This window comes from Schistocerca americana, chromosome 2 (genome assembly GCF_021461395.2).
Source record: "Schistocerca americana isolate TAMUIC-IGC-003095 chromosome 2, iqSchAmer2.1, whole genome shotgun sequence".
Classification (NCBI taxonomy): Eukaryota; Metazoa; Arthropoda; class Insecta; order Orthoptera; family Acrididae; genus Schistocerca; species Schistocerca americana.
In genome coordinates this window covers 478,556,249-478,571,917 of record NC_060120.1, presented here as the reverse complement: position 1 = coordinate 478,571,917, position 15,669 = coordinate 478,556,249, and the positions used below count along the sequence as shown (strand labels likewise).

Genomic DNA, 15,669 nt, shown 5'->3' with positions numbered 1-15,669 from the left:
GATTGTGGCTGGATTGGATTGTGTAAAAATTGGGACTTTTTATGGGTGCTGATGACCGCGCATTTGAGCGCCTCACAAACCGATCATCATCATCATCACTGTCACTGATGGAGACACGATCACTAGCACTGGCATCACAAGAAGTAGAGGAGGATGGGAGGGAAGTGCCTACTGAACACTTACTGGAAACCAGTTCAGTTGTTGTGTTGACCGTTGGAGGAAGCTCTGAGCCCTTGTTGTTAGAGACGTGTTCAGTGAGGACCCCTGCTGGTTTAACTCTTTGTAGAGAGACCATTTGTGGTATTCCATTTAGCAGGATGATCATAGTGTTTGCAGCATGATCGAGAACCTGGTGAGGTCCTGAATAGAACGGAGTAAGTGCCGGACAAACGATGTCCTCTCGCAGCATAATAAAGTCACAGTCTGCAAGCTCAGTTTGTAAAAAAACTGGTGGGCGAGTATGTGCTTGTGGTTGTGGTATGCGCGATACGAGAGTGAACTTGCTCGACTAAGGAGGGTAGCCTCTCTTCATGAAGAGAAGTAGTGTCCTCAACATTCTGCTGGGAGTACCAGGGGTTCACCATAAAGGATCTCTGCCAGAGAGGCCTTTAAATCTTCTTTATATGCTATGCCTAGCAGTACCCACGGAAGTGCATCCAACCAGTAGTCAGTGTGGAACTTTAATGCTGCCTTTAGTGTGTGGTGCCAGTGCTCCACTAACACATTACTTTGAGGGTGGCTCAAATGGCTCTGAGCACTATGGGACTTAACATCTGAGGTCATCAGTCCCCTAGAACTTAGACCTAACCAACCTAAGGACATCACACACATCCATGCCCGAGGCAGGATTCGAACCTGCGACCGTAGCGGTCGCGCAGTTCCAGACTGAAGTGCCTAGAACTGGTCGGCCACAACGGCCGGCTTACTTTGAGGGTGGTAGGCTGTTGTATGGAAATGCTTGGCACCACATAGGACACACAATCATTTGAAGAGTACAGATTTGAATTGCATGCCCTACTCTGTGGTAAAGGATGCAGGGCAGCCAAAACAAGTGGCCAGCATGTAATGAATGCTCGAGCCACGGTATCCGCCGAGATATTGTTCAAAGGAACTGCCTCTACCCAACATGTCACACTGTCAGTGACTGACAAAATGTAATGGTAGTCGTTAGAAGGGGGTAGGGGATTGACAAGGTCCATATGAATGTGTTTGAAGCATCCCTTTGGTATTTAAAGTGTCCCACAGGGGGGTGGGCCTCTCGAACAACTTTGGCATGTTGGCATGATATGCAGGCACATACCCACCCACGACAGTCTTTCTTGATGTGTGACCAGAAGAAACATTCAGTTACTAGGAGTACTGTCACTCTGATGCTTGAATGGGCTAGACCATGCAGCGAAGAGAAAATGGCCTATCAAAGGGGATGGGGTATGATTGGTCATTATATGTTAGTCTAAGTATCACAAAGAATTTGATGGCAGGGAAAGGGCATGGTTGAATGTGGAGAGAGGTGGAGTTATTAGTAGCTACCAACTGTATCTCCAGATCAGTAGTTTGTAGTCACACGAGCTCCGTAGGATCAAACAGGCTTGTAATGGTATTAATTCATGGCATGTAGTCTGCTATGAGGCTATCGATGAAATGTATGTCTGTTGTGTATTGGCTGATGAAATCCATATGCGATGTAGAGGGAGATCACTAGCAGGGTTACGCAGTGCGTCGACCGGGGGATGGTGATCCATGTAAATGGTGATGTCATATGCCTCGATATCCTCTCAGAAATAGCGTATGGCTTCATAAGCGACCAGTAGCTCCCTCTGTAGTGATTGCGATAGGCGTAGTGGTGCTGGGATGGGCTAGTGTTTCTGCATTAGCTAGGGCCATTTTTAGGTCATTGAAGGTATGAGTCATGTCCTGGGTCAATGTAACCTTGTGATTACCTGTGGTATGTTTGCATTGCAAGGCATCGTTTAGAGGAGACAGCAAGGAGGCACCTGAAAAAATTGATCATGTCCAAGAAGCGATGTAGGTCATGAAAAGAGACAGGTGGTAGTAAGCTCATAATGTGAGTGACGCATTCAGATGTGGTACATATGCCTTCAGAATTCACTGTGAGGCTCAGGAACATAACTTATGACTGGTGCAGCTGTGATTTGTCATCATTTATCTCCACACCATTAACTGAGAGCATGCGGAGTACTTCAGAAAGATGTTGCTTGTTTTCATTAGCAGAGGTGGAGAAAATTAAAATGTCATCAATGTAAGCATGGGAATCTGATGATATGCATTATGACAGTCAATGATGCTAAAATGCCTAGCACCATGTAATTGCAACGCAAAATTTTGAATGTGGGGGATGGGTTACTTGTGTAAAATGGTGCGGGCATTGAGTCTATGGTAGTCTCCACAAAGTCTGAAGGTTGAGTTCTTTTTGGGGACGAGATGAATAGGTGATGACCAGTTACTGTCAGAAAGATGTACGATTCCTAGTTGTAAAAGTTCCTGAATGCATTCTTTTGCGTCGTGAAGTTTCTTAGTTGATAGATGGTGTGCTTTTGCATGGACAGGGGGTCCTTCTGTAGCATGTAGCCTATGACATGTACCGTTAACTTTAATGGGGAACCTCACTGGGCCTACATGAGCGGAAGGCACTCTGGAGCAGGGAACATTGCAACACGCAGCACTGTGAAACTGAGAACTGGCTTGTAGAATAGGTGGCGAAGGTGGTGAAGATTCTCTGCCATCAGGTACGTGTCGGCAGCTGTAGGTGTGGAGTCCAGGCCACTGGTTGTATGCGGTGTCAGCATGGCAAGACGGGCATAGTTTGCATCGGTGGTGGTGAGGTGGCATGAGAGCATGCGGGCTCGATGTGAGCATGCAGGACAGCATCGATTGTAGTGGCTGTGTAGCTCATTGGTTTGACAGCTGTAGAACAAGCATAATCTGTTGATGTGAAGGAGGTGGATTATGTGCCGTGGGAGCCAGAAGACACTTCACGTTGAACGTTGTCCGTAGAGAGCAAGACCGGAACAGTGGCCAGCGTTGTAGTGGTGGTAGCCACTGAAAGTGCTGCAATGGTCATTCGTGCTCATGCCAGGTCAGTGGAAGTGTTGTAGATCAGTGCCTGCAGCAATTCATTGGCCACACACAGGGCTGCAATGTCATTTCGTTGGTTGAGTAGCTTGCGCAGTGAATCCACCAGGTACGAAGCGAGGGGTGTGAGTTCAGCTAACTGGCACAAAGGGGCAGCTGTTGTTGCTCAAAAATGTGTGGGAGTTGCGACAAAGGAGCCCTCAATGTGTGTGTCAGAAGAGTGATGGAGCAGCGTTCCTGACGATAAATCTGGAGTGAGGCCATAGTGATGTAGAAAATCAATGCCCAACACCAGCCATATTGAATGTCCATTCCAAACAAAATTTCATTTTAAGTTTGAGGCGAAGGTGTGTGGAGCTGTAGACAGTGACCGACAAATTGTTTGCTGCTCACAGTGTCATGGTGGAAGGTGTCGTTGGTGAAGTTGACAATGCTGGAGGTATGTCACTGGTATCTGTGCTGGTGTTGACCAGAAAGAACATATCTCTGGTGAGGTCACGTACGTGACTCAGCGTTGCGGTGAGTTGTTGATGTCCGATGGTTTTATAGGTGTCATCTGCTCGCCTTAGGCAAATCTCTAATGGATCAATGGCGTGTGATAAAAAGTTGCAGCTGGAGAGAACTTTTGGTATTTTCACTATCCATAGCGACACAAAGTGGCATTGGACAGGAAAGAGGGATCGATCCATGCTCTGATCTTTCACCACAACTGTGATGGTGTGAGCTCACCGAGTGATATGTTGTGCACTATGTGATTAATTGCTTCTTGCAGAGTTCTCAACAAGCACTCAAGAATGATAGACTTTGCATATTCAAAGTGGTCCCTCATTGGTGCCACGAAGATGAGACCAGACATCAAATCTGTGTGCTTGTGCAGAGCTGTAAACAAAGATACATTGGATAAGACTCAGTGGATGTTGAGGATGATGTCCACAAGGGCAAACCATGTCTGACCATCCTTGTTAAGTGGAGGCAGTTGTGGTAGATGTCCTGAAAGAACAGGCAGCACCAGAACTGTGAACACAGACAATGTTGGGTGGCTTGACATTACACTGTTCTTGATGCTTGTACATATAACCAGATGCAGCAGACATGGTTGCAGGGGTGACCAGCATGGTAGAAACAGCCATGGCCACCAAGAGATTTGATATGCATGACACAGTACACTGCAGAGGTTTGTTTATTAGTTCTGGTGCACTGGGACAGATGGAGCAGTGGCAAAAGTCACATTGTTCATTAATAAAAGGTCACTGTTCAAGCACTGTTGCTGTTGCACTGAACCAAACACTTGTGGTTTATCGCCTAACAGGCAATATGGCACCATGGCACAGAGCCGATGGCATCATCTGTAAGTTACTGTTAGAAAGAGTAACAAATGGATTTTGTGACACAGCGGTATTATCATATGCACAGAAACCTGTTGACACAGCAGCGTAATGTGTAAATTGTCCTGGAAAATGTTCACAGGGCATAGAAGAATGTGCAGTGATGTCCATTGTCCGTGGACTTCGTTGAGCAAGTTGTGATGATCCCGATGAAATTTGGTCACAGTTTTCTATTTTCACACAATTCGAAGCACAATGGTGGCAAATTCAAGCAGAAGATATATGTGTAGGCATAGAATCAGAGGATGGAGTCATTTGCTGCATCATAACATTCGTCGTTATTGTAGGCCACATTGTCCTGTGGTATTTTGATCGCAGAAATTGTCCAAATTGCTAGATTCACAGAAAAAGTGTAACATTGGGTCACCAGTGTGGCAAGTAATGATATTATGGCAAAATAATAACATTGAACACCACTTTATCATAATGATATACTTTATTCACTTCGTGATCATAAAATGTAACAACACAGAACAAAACTAGACATCAAGATCATCATGAAGAGAGATCACATGGATCAATGTATCGAACCACCACAAAAGAAAATTCTTTTCATACAAATATTCAAAATTTTATTCAGTGACTTTTTTTGTAACATTTGTCTGCAACAGTGACAAGAGAACATACTGATCTACAAAAACAAACTGCGAATGAGTACTCTTCTCATTAACAGGCATTGTCATGGGCTGAAACCATTTTGTCTGCTAGGACTGCGACTACCTTTCATTATGCTATGAAATGAAGAATCTCCCTCCCATAATCCTTCACACCTTCCCAAAGCAGTGTTCTGCTTCTGACCCAGTCTACTAAAAACATCTAGGGCCTTAAGCCAAATATATGGGGGCAGCAGCTGTGCCCCCTCCCCCTCCCCCTCCCCCCCCCCCCCCCCACACACACACACACACACACACACACACACACACTTGGAAAAAGAAAATTTCACAAACTGAACTCACATCCTTCACAGCAAACAGATGGACCTATCAATCTGATATCAGTTTCAAGAGAGCAACATGTAATGGCTATTGAGAAATAGCAAGTATACCCAGAGGTGGGAGACATATTCAACGCAAAACTAAAAGGAATTCCTTCCCCCTTTCCATCTCAGGTCCCAGCTACTCTCATTATTGTTTTTATGATCTAGGTGCACTGGCAAGTCCTGTTCCATTTCCATCACAAGCAGATACTGCTCCATCAGAGGCAAGACCTCCTGTAAAAGCAGTCATGTAATCCATCTGCTCTTTTGCACCTCCTGCACAGCCTTTTATGTTGACAAGGCTACCAAGCATTGTGCACCTGAATGGTCATGGCCAAACATACACAACTGTAAAGTAGGTCAAACAATAGCACAGCATACTGCTGAGCACTCTATGCTCAGCTTCAGCACTGGTCTTTTAGAACCTGTGCTTGCATCAGGAGCCTCCTGTACCCAGCTTCAATTAATTAAATAGATGCGAATTGTCTGTACAACACTTCATTCAATTCTGTATTACCCATAACCTCTATCTCCACTAGCCGTTCTCCTACATCCACCTCTGCCTCTGTTGCCTTGCCTTTTCTCACCCTCCTTTCTTCGCCCTTCCAATCAATTCCAATCATTTCACTTTACTTAAATTCAGTTTATTAATCTACACCTACACTGTTGTCTTCCCCCTTCTGTTATTCTGACCCACTTCCCCTTAACCAACACATCCAGTTTCATTGTATACTGTATATGACCTCCCCATTCCTTTAACAGCATGAGCTCACTAATGCCATATTCTTGTTCTCTGCTCTGGCTACCCATCTGCCCTCCACTTTCTTCCTTTAATTGTTTGTTTGAACTGAAGCTAATCTAAAACTTCCAAATCTTATTTGTGTGCCTGTCTATCACTCAGTGCCTTATTTTTACTCGTCTTTACTCTCTGTATTGCTAACAGAAATACAGTATTTATATACAATCTGCAGCAGAAGTTGAAACATCCTGAAATGCTGGCACACAACATTGTTTCTACTTTGACAACATGTTCCAGAGTGAACCACACTTTTTAGCCGTTTTAGTATGGGAAATATTTCATATCATGCGCTTTACAGCCTTTAATCATGTGACAGGCATTTATGACAAATGTGTAAAAAATGGATGTCTTTAAGTTCCAACATTAGCTGAAACATTTACACAAGTAACAGCTTGATTGACAGTCTTGTGAAAAGTCGTAATACTGGTCTGTTATCTAAAAATTACCCTCTGTTAATTAATATGTTTCGTGTTGACCTATTATCCTTAGCTCTTCAAGAAAACTCATATATATATTATAGACTGCATGTTTCATTGTAAAATTGTAATAATTGTTTGCAGGTCAAATTTGCTCACATGAAGTACAGTTTTACTCTGTGGAAATATTGGATGAGTAGAGAACCTACCAATTTTGCAGCAGATCTGGCAAACAGAAAGGTAACTACACCACAGGTACTGCTAAATAAGTAAACAAAGTGTAAAATTAAAAAAAAGCCTTGAAGCACTTTTTTCACTGCTAACATTAGGAACTTAAAAGGATGAACATGCAAATTCTACTCTAATTGTTCGAGTTACCATATTTCTGTGATTGATTCTCCATATTTCTGATATGAGTAAATGGATTTGAAATTAATGAGATGCTATTTAAACATTACAATTTTATGTGCAACCTTTTTGCTGACTCACACGTTTGGCATATTACATTGTAATTTGATCTGATGTTTTTCTTTGTTGCAAGTGGAACTCATTGGAGTCCACAATTTTTAATATACAATTTTACTAATTGGCACAACACATCAATCCCTTTTCTAACCTTCATAGTTCACACCAAAAGTTAAAAAAAAGCATTGATATGAATTAACTGCGTTCATATTGTGTAACATGTAAACTCTTTTGTATACTAGAGTAGTAGTAAACAGGATTCATATTTACTGTAACTAAGTTTTGCTGATTGTTCATATGACATTTTCTTTCCCCAGTAACACAAAAGAATATGTTATAAGTAAAGCGCTGTGCATCAGGCAGTCTCCAGTACATGTTGATTAAAAGTTATTTTCTTTTAGAATTTTTGGATGTCTGCACGGGTCATGTAATAAGTTCCCCATGATATTTTGGCAACCAGTCTTGTTGCCAACTTCAGGTGGTTCTTGATGACTGCTGCTCTGCTCAGGTCAGCGTCATGTATGCATTGGCTCTTAACTCCTCCACCGTTCTGGTTTTGTCATTGTCCTTGCAATGACCTTGGTGGTAGTTTATGGTAGTGGGAATAGCAATGCCATGCTTCAAACTGTGATCTCCAGTGTTGATGCTATTGTTGTCAGGTGCAGACCTTGCCATACAGGAACTCATTTCTTTTTCTAAGCTCAGTCCAGGGTTCTACACCATAGTCCATTGTAGGCGATATCTTTGTTAATTAGACCATCTTGTATTCTTAATTTCAAATTTCAGTAGCCTTGTTAATCTCATAATCTCAGAAGGAGCAAGATAGCCTAAGTATCTTAGTTTTGTTGTAAGTTGTAATATGGCCTGTTTTTGTACTGAGATTGACCACAGCTGATTTGGTGGCCTGGTGTAACTAAGTGTGGAGCCTGTGTTCACAGTACTTCTGTTCTAACATATTTACAGTTTCCCAATCTCTATTAAATCTCTAGCCAATGTGAAAAGTCACACATTGGGAAAACTGTGTGCACCGTAGAAGAGAGATGCTGAGAACATAGACCCCACAGTTGATTATGCCGGACCAACAAATCAGTTGTAGCCAGCCACAGTATAAAAACTGGCCATACTATAGATTACAACAAAACCAAAATACTTAGAGAATCTTCCTCCTTCTGGGAGTGTGTGATTAAAGAGGCCACTGAAAATGGATCCCTGCAGTGAGCCAAGAAATGACAAAGCATTCCCGTACAGTGAGATCTGCACCCAGTGACAGTAGGATGGAGTCTGGGGCAGAAGGGAGGACGGGCCGATACAATTCACATCCCTCTAGTGCCACTCCCTACTGCAGTGACTGCACAGCCAGGGACAGCAGAGTGATGAAAGGGGTAACTGCCAATGTTTACAGGATGCCAATCCAAGCAGGGCAGTAGTTATCAGGAACCACCTGAAGGTGGCGGCAAGCCTGTCTGCCAAAATATTGTGGAGAACTTACGTGGCCCAGGCAGACACCCGAGAATTCTACAAGTTAGAAAGATGCTGGAAAAACATCAGGTCACAATAGTTCTTTTGTTTCATATACCCAGTAGTCATGAGTATTTTTGTTTGTTATGCAATATTACTGGTTAATTAATTTCCTTTACTACCAGGGTTCATTATCACCATGGATTGAACTACCAAAGAAGTTATGTGGCTGTAGTCAGTTTACATTGGCTGCAATAATTGGGCTTGTGAACAGTCAGTTGCCTCCTGTAAATAAGAAATGGGCTGAAACAGTTACTGCAGAACTGAAAGAGGAAGTGTGTGTAAGTATTTGTTATGATTTATTTTATTTTTGTTGATTGACATAGGTGGAATAATAGTATCATCATAGCAAATTAAATTATATAGCAATATTTAAGGCTTTTTTGGCTCCTTAATACTAAATGATATAATGTAAAGTTTTGGATGCAACAGAAATAATTTAAGACACACAAACATGATTAGAAACTTTGCTACACTTTTAGAGGATGTCTTTCACCTCACCTGACTATTATAGAATATTTGCACACCCACACACCACACCTAACATGTGCTTGGCAGATACATTGTACCAACACAGCAGCTCAACTGTGGTGGTTTTTTTTTTTATGTGAAGTGGACAAGGAGGGAAAGGCTGTAGAGATAGGGAGGAGTGGTTGGAGGGAAACATGGCTGCTGGCTGGAAGGGTGAGGCAGCAAGCAGCTGTGTTGGGAGTGTGGCACAGGTAAGCTTGCTTGACACAGGCAGAAGGAATTTCCTGTTGCAGAGAGTCATGTGGATTGGTTGTGGGAGTGGGAGGTAGAACAGAGGAAGAGGGGAACTGTGGTAAGGATTATGTGTGTGTAGAACGAGTGAGTTTGGGGCCATGAGAATGTCTGGAACTGTGTGCAGGGCAAGGGCTAGTGGAGACTGAGGCTAGGAGGATTGCGAAATTGAAAAACCTACTTGAGGACAAGTCCCAGCTACATAATTCAGAGAATTGATATTAGGGAGACAGATGGCAAGGGTTGTAAAGCACCAATTGAAGTCAAGGATGTTGTGTTTAATAGAGTGTTTTGCCACTGTTAGTTATCTCTGCTGCTCTTGGTCACAGTTTGGCAGTGGACTTTCATTCTGGTCAACAGCTGGCTGGTAGTGATGCCCTTATAAAAGGCAGTACAAAAGCTACAGCAGAGATAGTGTGTGGCATTAAATGCTTTCACAGATTACCCTTGCTCTGGTAGGATAGGATACGACATGCATATGATGGAAATGGAGAAGTATATAGTACATGCTGTGCAAAGGACAGGTCTTGCACTTGGATCTTTCACATTGATATGACCCATGTCACCGTCTCCTTCACAATCCACTGCTTCCTAATTCTGTGCTACATGCTTCTCCCCCTCCCTGTATCTAACCAGTGCAACATTCCTGTCCCATCTATTGCATCCACTTGCAGCCTATCCCTCCTATTCATCCTGCCCTCCATACCCCTCTCTGCGTACTCCACTTAGCCCAATTACTTGACGCAAGCACTCACCCTTGTTGATCTGCAGAGGTGATAACTGTTCTTGTGAGCTCTGAAGGAAGATATCATCTGAAAGGTTCTTAACATTTTCAGTCTTGTATATGTACCTGTCAAAGCCAACAGCCTTGCTGCAATGGTAACACCGGTTGTCATCAGATCACCGAAATTAAGCACTTTTGGGCTTGGCTAGCATTTACATGGGTCACCATCCATTTCTGTTGAACGTTGTTGGCAAGTGGGGTGCACTCAACGCTTGTGACCTCAAGTGAGGAGCTACTTTATTGAGAAATTGAGGGTCTGATGTGTTAAACACATGCCCCACCATATCCACATCCAATGACGTGAATCGGCAGAGGTTGACATGGCAGTTGGTCGGTACAGTTGCGCCTTACAAGGCCTCTTCAGACTTTGTTTAGTTTAGTTGTATGTACCTGTCAACTATGCATGTCTTAGCAACATGGTCAATTATTACCGTTACTCTTTCCATTATTTTTGTAAAATAAAATGTTAATTGTAATTAAACCCCTTCTTGTCCAGTACTTGAAAATATCTACATCTGTATGTGTACTCCACAAGGCACCTTACAGCACGTGATGGGAAGGACACTTGTAGTACCGCAATCTTTTCTCACCTTCCCTGTCCATTCGGAAGTGATGGCTGGAAAGAATCACTGTCAATATGATCTCTAATTTCTCAGTTTTTCTCTTTGTGCTCATTTTGAGAGATGCATATGGGAGGAAATATTTTCAATTCTTTCCAGAATGTGCTCTCTCAGAATTTCAATTCTATGCCTCTCCATGATGCACAATGCCTGTCTTGTAACATCTGCCACAGGAGTCTGCTGAGAATTTCTGTGATGTTCTTACCATAACTAAATGATTCCCTGACATGCCACTCTTCCTTTGATATTGCCTCTCTTGTATTAATCCACCCTGGTAAAGTCCCATACTGATTAGCAGTACTCTAGAATTGATTGAACAAATGTTTTGTAAGCCATTTCTTTCATGGATGAATTAAATTTCCTTAAAATTCACAATTCATCCAGTGAACTCAGCCAACCATCTGATTTTTCCCACAGGTTCTTTTATGTAGTCATTCTACATCTACATCTACATTGATACTCCGCAAGCCACCCAACGGTGTGTGGCGGAGGGCACTTTACGTGCCACTGTCATTACCTCCCTTTCCCGTTCCAGTCGCGTATGGTTCGCGGGAAGAACGACTGTCTGAAAGCCTCCGTGCGCGCTCTAATCTCTCTAATTTTACATTCGTGATCTCCTCTGGAAGTATAAGTAGGGGGAAGCAATATATTCAATACCTCATCCAGAAACGCACCCTCTCGAAACCTGGCGAGCAAGCTACACCGCGATGCAGAGCGCCTCTCTTGCAGAGTCTGCCACTTGAGTTTATTAAACATCTCCGTAACGCTATCACGGTTACCAAATAACCCAGTGACGAAACGCGCCGCTCTTCTATGGATCTTCTCTATCTCCTCCGTCAACCCGACCTGGTACGGATCCCACACTGATGAGCAATACTCAAGTATAGGTCGAACGAGTGTTTTGTAAGCCACCTCCTTTGTTGATGGACTACATTTTCTAAGCACTCTCCCAATGAATCTCAACCTGGTACCCGCCTTACCAACAATTAGTTTTATATGATCATTCCACTTCAAATCGTTCCGTACGCATACTCCCAGATATTTTACAGAAGTAACTGCTACCAGTGTTTGTTCCGCTATCATATAATCATACAATAAAGGATCCTTCTTTCTATGTATTCGCAATACATTACATTTGTCTATGTTAAGGGTCAGTTGCCACTCCCTGCACCAAGTGCCTATCCGCTGCAGATCTTCCTGTATTTCGCTACAATTTTCTAATGCAGCAACTTCTCTGTATACTACAGCATCATCCGCGAAAAGCCGCATGGAACTTCCGACACTATCTACTAGGTCATTTATATATATTGTGAAAAGCAATGGTCCCATAACACTCCCCTGTGGCACGCCAGAGGTTACTTTAACGTCTGTAGATGTCTCTCCATTGATAACAACATGCTGTGTTCTGTTTGCTAAAAACTCTTCAATCCAGCCACACAGCTGGTCTGATATTCCGTAGGCTCTTACTTTGTTTATCAGGCGACAGTGCGGAACTGTATCGAACGCCTTCCGGAAGTCAAGGAAAAATAGCATCTACCTGGGAGCCTGTATCTAATATTTTCTGGGTCTCATGAACAAATAAGGCGAGTTGGGTCTCACACGATCGCTGTTTCCGGAATCCATGTTGATTCCTACATAGTAGATTCTGGGTTTCCAGAAATGACATGATACGCGAGCAAAAAACATGTTCTAAAATTCTACAAGAGATCGACGTAAGAGATATAGGTCTATAGTTTTGCGCATCTGCTCGACGACCCTTCTTGAAGACTGGGACTATCTGTGCTCTTTTCCAATCATTTGGAACCCTCCGTTCCTCTAGAGACTTGCGGTACACGGCTGTTAGAAGGGGGGCAAGTTCTTTCGCGTACTCTGTGTAGAATCGAATTGGTATCCCGTCAGGTCCAGTGGACTTTCCTCTATTGAGTGATTCCAGTTGCTTTTCTATTCCTTGGACACTTATTTCGATGTCAGCCATTTTTTCTTTTGTGCGAGGATTTAGAGAAGGAACTGCAGTGCGGTCTTCCTCTGTGAAACAGCTTTGGAAAAAGGTGTTTAGTATTTCAGCTTTACGCGTGTCATCCTCTGTTTCAATGCCATCATCATCCCGTAGTGTCTGGATATGCTGTTTCGAGCCACTTACTGATTTAACGTAAGACCAGAACTTCCTAGGATTTTCTGTCAAGTCGGTACATAGAATTTTACTTTCGAATTCAATGAACGCTTCACGCATAGCCCTCCTTACGCTAACTTTGACATCGTTCAGCTTCTGTTTGTCTGAGAGGTTTTGGCTGCGTTTAAACTTGGAGTGGAGCTCCCTTTGCTTTCGCAGTAGTTTCCTAACTTTGTTGTTGTACCACGGTGGGTTTTTCCCGTTCCTCACAGTTTTACTCGGCACGTACCTTTCTAAAACGCATTTTACGATTGCCTTGAACTTTTTCCATAAACACTCAACATTGTCAGTGTTGGAACAGAAATTTTCGTTTTGATCTGTTAGGTAGTCTGAAATCTGCCTTCTATTACTCTTGCTAAACAGATAAACCTTCCTCCCTTTTTTTATATTCCTATTAACTTCCATATTCAGGGATGCTGCAACGGCCTTATGATCACTGATTCCCTGTTCTGTACATACAGATTCGAAAAGTTCGGGTCTGTTTGTTATCAGTAGGTCCAAGATGTTATCTCCACGAGTCGGTTCTCTGTTTAATTGCTCGAGGTAATTTTCGGATAGTGCACTCAGTATAATGTCACTCGATGCTCTGTCCCTACCACCCGTCCTAAACATCTGAGTGTCCCAGTCTATATCTGGTAAATTGAAATCTCCACCTAAGACTATAACATGCTGAGAAAATTTATGTGAAATGTATTCCAAATTTTCTCTCAGTTGTTCTGCCACTAATGCTGCTGAGTCGGGAGGTCGGTAAAAGGAGCCAACTATTAACCTAGTTCGGTTGTTTAGTGTAACCTCCACCCATAATAATTCACAGGAACTATCCACTTCTACTTCACTACAGGATAAACTACTACTAACAGCGATGAACACTCCACCACCGGTTACATGCAATCTATCCTTTCTAAACACCGTCTGTACCTTTGTAAAAATTTCGGCAGAATTTATCTCTGGCTTAAGCCAGCTTTCTGTACCTATAACGATTTCAGCTTCGGTGCTTTCTATCAGCGCTTGAAGTTCCGGTACTTTACCAACGCAGCTTCGACAGTTGACAATTACAATACCGATTGCTGCTTGGTCCCCGCATGTCCTGACTTTGCCCCGCACCCGTTGAGGCTGTTGCCCTTTCTGTACTTGCCCAAGGCCATCTAACCTAAAAAACCGCCCAGCCCACGCCACACAACCCCTGCTACCCGTGTAGCCGCTTGTTGCGTGTAGTGGACTCCTGACCTATCCAGCGGAACCCGAAACCCCACCACCCTATGGCGCAAGTCGAGGAATCTGCAGCCCACACGGTCGCAGAACCGTCTCAGCCTCTGATTCAGACCCTCCACTCGGCTCTGTACCAAAGGTCCGCAGTCAGTCCTGTCGACGATGCTGCAGATGGTGAGCTCTGCTTTCATCCCGCTAGCGAGACTGGCAGTCTTCACCAAATCAGATAGCCGCCGGAAGCCAGAGAGGATTTCCTCCGATCCATAGCGACACACATCATTGGTGCCAACATGAGCGACCACCTGCAGATGGGTGCACCCTGTACCCTTCATGGCATCCGGAAGGACCCTTTCCACATCTGGAATGACTCCCCCCGGTATGCACACGGAGTGCACATTGGTTTTCTTCCCCTCTCTTGCTGCCATTTCCCTAAGGGGCCCCATTACGCGCCTGACGTTGGAGCTCCCAACTACCAGTAAGCCCACCCTCTGCGACTGCCCGGATCTTGCAGACTGAGGGGCAACCTCTGGAACAGGACAAGCAGCCATGTCAGGCCGAAGATCAGTATCAGCCTGAGACAGAGCCTGAAACCGGTTCGTCAGACAAACTGGAGAGGCTTTCCGTTCAGCCCTCCGGAATGTCTTTCGCCCCCTGCCACACCTTGAAACGACCTCCCACTCTACCACAGGTGAGGGATCAGCCTCAATGCGGGCAGTATCCCGGGCAACCACAGTCGTAGTCCGATCAGGGGATGCGTGGGACGAGCTGGCTGTCCCCGACAAACCCCCATCCCGACCCCCACAGTGATGCCCATTGGCAACAGCCTCAAGCTGTGTGACCGAAGCCAACACTGCCTGAAGCTGGGAGCGAAGGGATGCCAACTCAGCCTGCATCCGAACACAGCAGTTGCAGTCCCTATCCATGCTAAAAACTGTTTTGCTAAGAACGTCTGAACTAATCTACAGAGAGCGCAAACAAATCGACAAAATTTAAACGGTTATTAAAATACAAGATTGCCTAGTAAATGCAGTAATGCTGCTACTTGCGCACTGCTGACACTGCTCGGCGGCGGAAGGAGACTAAGCGAAATTACACTATTCAGGTACTAAAACACGATGCTACACTCTCAAATACTATAATACGCCCGAAATTTATGAATTAAACAATGCAAGAACCAAAAACACGCAAAGAAATTAAGAATTAAACTATGTAACAAATGAGTGAGCTAGGAGTATACGACTTGCTGCTCAGCTGCTTATCCAATGGCGGCAGGGAGCACACTGACTGCGACCAACCGACACTGGCCGTTCAAAACAAAACAGTAGACAAACGACTACGCGAATTTACACTATTCAGGTACTAAAACGCGATGCTACAACTCTCAAATACTATAATACGCTCGAAATTTATGAATTAAACAATGCAAGTACCAAAAACACGCAAAGAAATTAAGAATTAAACTATGTAACAAA

At 43.8% G+C, this 15,669-nt stretch overlaps 1 protein-coding gene across 3 annotated transcripts in view; it reads left to right on the top strand.

The window, feature by feature from the left end:
• The window catches only part of LOC124595548 (fatty-acid amide hydrolase 2), a 90,008-nt gene that overhangs the window by 65,101 nt on the left and 9,238 nt on the right, over positions 1-15,669 (top strand). For all 3 annotated transcript variants that reach the window (XM_047134326.1, XM_047134328.1, XM_047134327.1), the window contains exons 8-9: positions 6,814-6,909; positions 8,778-8,933. In XM_047134326.1, the coding sequence (XP_046990282.1) occupies positions 6,814-6,909; positions 8,778-8,933 (252 nt within the window). The remainder of the gene's footprint in view (positions 1-6,813; positions 6,910-8,777; positions 8,934-15,669) is intronic.